Genomic DNA, 3,462 nt, shown 5'->3' on the forward strand with positions numbered 1-3,462 from the left:
ACATACATAATAAAGTCTACTTTTTGAGAATCAGTTTTGATGATAGATTGAATCATTCTTCGGTATACAACCATATTTAGTTGTTTATTGAGGATATATCAATGTAATTTCATAGATTTCTCTCCAATAGAATATCAAATTTTTTCAATTCAATTTTAATTCATTCATTTTCTGTTTCAATGAAATTAATTCCATTTTGCAGCGCGCAAATCTTTCAGCGCATTTGTCGAAAGTTCGCAGTGATATAGACAAAGAGATACCGAATACGAATTTCGATGGTTTGGCAATAATCGATTACGAAGATTGGAGACCACTTTGGGAACATAACTGGTATACGAAACGGATTTACCGTAATGCATCTCTGGCTTATGTTGAGGAACAATACAAAAATACAGGAAAAACTTAACCAAAGGTGATGAACTGGCTAAACAAGAATTCAATCAGGCAGCAATGTGAGTAAATTATCTGCTTTTCAACCTTTGAACCGAAAAAAGCAAATAATTTTTTAGGTTACTGTAGGACATTTAAAACGAAAATTTTATTTGTCGACGATGTTCAGTTCAAATTAGTGAACAGCTGTACTTTAGGAAATTTTTAACGGAAACTATTCGTGAAGCAAAAAAAATGAGACCAAATGCCTTATGGGGATTTTATGGCATGCCATTTTGCAATTACAGTGCAGGAAAAAATGGCACTGTAGGATGCGGCGAAGTATTTGAAGAATTCAATAATCGGTTAGCATAAATATTTCTGGTTAGGAATGAAATTTCAAGGAAAATTTAAGATTACATGAAATATTGCCTTCAACAGATAATACCGTCACGTAATTTATTTCATTTTTGCAAATTTTTTATAATAATTTTTTCTAAAAAATAATTTGCATATTCCTCATTTATACTTCGTTGTTTATTACATTTGCAACATTCTGTTTTTACTTCATTCCTTCAAAATTTATTTCATCAATTTTTTAAATAAAAAAATTTGAAAAAGTTATGCAGATTACAACCTCTGTATGCTGAAGCTACCGCTTTTTATCCATCCATTTATTTGCCAAGCCGAAATAGTGGTCGTACTGGTTGTTTGTACGTCACTTCCGTCCTTCAAGAAGCTAAACGTTGTGCAGAGAACTTGTCAATACCGATATTCACCTTCAATGGCATTGAGTACTTTCCATTGGAATCTACTAATCCATATTATACTCAAGTCAAATTTCTCATTTAAAAAAAAAAAATCAAAACGCAAACCAGATTTTACAAATTTATACATGCAATATCCGATTTTGCATTATAATCTGTCATTATATTTGAAATATCTTAGATTTGTACTTTCCGTCTAATTATATCAAAAGTTTCAATTACCAAATTTTCAGGAAGACTTATCCCATTCACTGAATACAGCCTTTGTTATGGGTGTACAAGGTACTATCATTTGGTCATCATCCAAAGATATGGTGAAACGATGTGACGGTATAGGAGATTATGTCCTCAAATATGTTGGTCGAAAAGTGAAGGAATTGAAAACTTGTGACAAAATTAGAAGGATTAGGTAAAATTAAATCATTTTCCGATTAGTTGCTTTGTAATATCAATATAACTTTTTAATGAAATTCATTCTCCAGGATCCAAAGTAGAAGTAACGGAAATCAATTTTCAGGAAGCGCCAAATACCTGATCAAATTTCTTGCACAGTGAAAAATGATCCAGCATACGATAACTGTCAAAATGCAATGACATCCATTAATAAGCCTGCAATAACCGCCAAGTAATAAATCGCCAAGCGATTTTGGTTAATCTGATATTTTGTTTAATGTTTTTCTGCAAATTTATCGGCTCATTTTGATATTTTGTTGCTTCTATATGTGATCAAAGTGAATTTACAGTAATCGAGTAAATTGACAATAGCCAGAATGAATTGACACTAATGAATATGAATTTATAATAAACAAAGTGAATTCACATTAGCTAAAGTGAATTTACAGTAATCGAGTAAATTGACAGTAGCCAGAATAAATTGACACTAATGAAGATGAATTTACAATAGCCGAAGTGAATTTTACAGCAATCAAAAGTAGAACAGTGTATTTCTAAAAAGAAATAATCGATTAGGCAGTAGCCAAAATAAATTCATTACAATACAGAGGTCAAAGGTACACATAGTTTTTTCTTGCCCAGTATTCCATGGCTATCTTCATTTTACAACTTTGCAACTAATTCTGAATAAATTTAATCCAAGAAATATTTTAATATCTGTTTGACATTCATGGCGTAAATGTAAATTTCTCGTTTAAATTTCTAGTATTTTCTTAAAAATTGGTAATTTCAAGAATTTCCAGAATTGTAATTTCTCGATTACAAAATGCCAATTTCTAGAACAAATTCGATTTCAGACTCCAAACCGATATTCTCATTGTTTCATGAGGTACTGTGGTTAGAGTTCGTGAACAAAGATATGTGAAACTTGCTCTAAACCCCAATGCGGAATCGGCAAATCCGGTTGCAAAAAACACAGTCGAAAGCTTCCTTAAGCGGTATTGGCGAGATACGGTTTTCTTTCAGCGTTATCTTCTCAAGGGTAATGTTTCCAAAGGAAGTAACAATCCTATGGATCATGTCTTTCTATGTCACCCAGTTCGAGGTCAGCGTGGACTATCAATAGTAGTCTAGTTGGCCAAAGCTGAGGTATTGTTTCAGGGAATCCCTGTATCTTCTCTTTAGAGTTCTTTTACGGAAACCAGTGACGAGTTCGCCGTAAAGCGCAATTTTAGGGATGTGATTATCCTATATCCTGAAGATGTGTCATCTCCTCAATAGTATGGCCACAATACTGGTGACCCTTGCCTCTTAAAGAACAGCAACATTAGTCAAGCAGTCAGTGCATGTTTAGGATCATAAGAAAGCAGCGCTGGTGGAAACATTCGAGGAATCCAAATAGTGGCGGTAAATGACCGATGATTCGGACTCATATAAAAGAATAGGTAGTACAGTGGTTTTATATGCATTAATCTTTATACTTGTCTTTAACTCTTTACGCACCAGAATCTTTGTTGAAGTTCTCCGGAAGCTCTATCTACCTTTATTAACTTGTTGTCAATCTCTTTCCCGATCTTAGCATCCGATATCATGATTCCACCTGTATAGTTGAATTACTGGTCTGATTAGAGCTCTGATTCACCTACGATGATGTGGGAAACGATGGTAGTCTTGCTGTGATGCAGGCTAGCACAGAACTTCAGTCTCCTTCAAGTGCTGACCAATCAACAAACCCAGTTCATATACTTTTGTAAAATGATTTTGATGCTCAGAATCCTTCACTTCTGTCGCGAATTTTTACTCGCGAGACTCCAACCATACAAATATATAATCAAATAAATTTCCTATTGTAAATTATCTAACCAATTTATATTGTTTAAAATAATCTCCCAAATGTTTCTTTTGTTATCTTTGTCTAACGGAAATGCACATT

General features: G+C 33.3%; 2 protein-coding genes across 2 annotated transcripts; both read left to right on the forward strand.

Annotated features, from left to right (window-relative positions):
- Positions 1 to 624: 624 nt before the first annotated feature.
- On the forward strand, positions 625 to 1,765 carry LOAG_18976 (hypothetical protein; the record flags this gene model as incomplete). The annotated part of the gene is made up of 4 exons (XM_003149248.2): positions 625 to 734; positions 999 to 1,203; positions 1,370 to 1,545; positions 1,654 to 1,765. 4 exons carry the CDS (start codon positions 625 to 627, stop codon positions 1,763 to 1,765), a joined length of 603 nt encoding a protein of 200 aa, XP_003149296.2.
- Positions 1,766 to 2,472: 707 nt separating this feature from the next.
- LOAG_18977 (hypothetical protein) lies at positions 2,473 to 2,634 on the forward strand (the record flags this gene model as incomplete). The annotated part of the gene is made up of 1 exon (XM_020451636.1): positions 2,473 to 2,634. A coding segment is annotated over one exon (162 nt), but the record flags the coding sequence as incomplete, so codon positions are not given.
- Positions 2,635 to 3,462: the final 828 nt, after the last annotated feature.

This window comes from Loa loa (assembly GCF_000183805.2).
Source record: "Loa loa unplaced genomic scaffold supercont3.787, whole genome shotgun sequence".
In the NCBI taxonomy this organism is placed as follows: Eukaryota; Metazoa; Nematoda; class Chromadorea; order Rhabditida; family Onchocercidae; genus Loa; species Loa loa.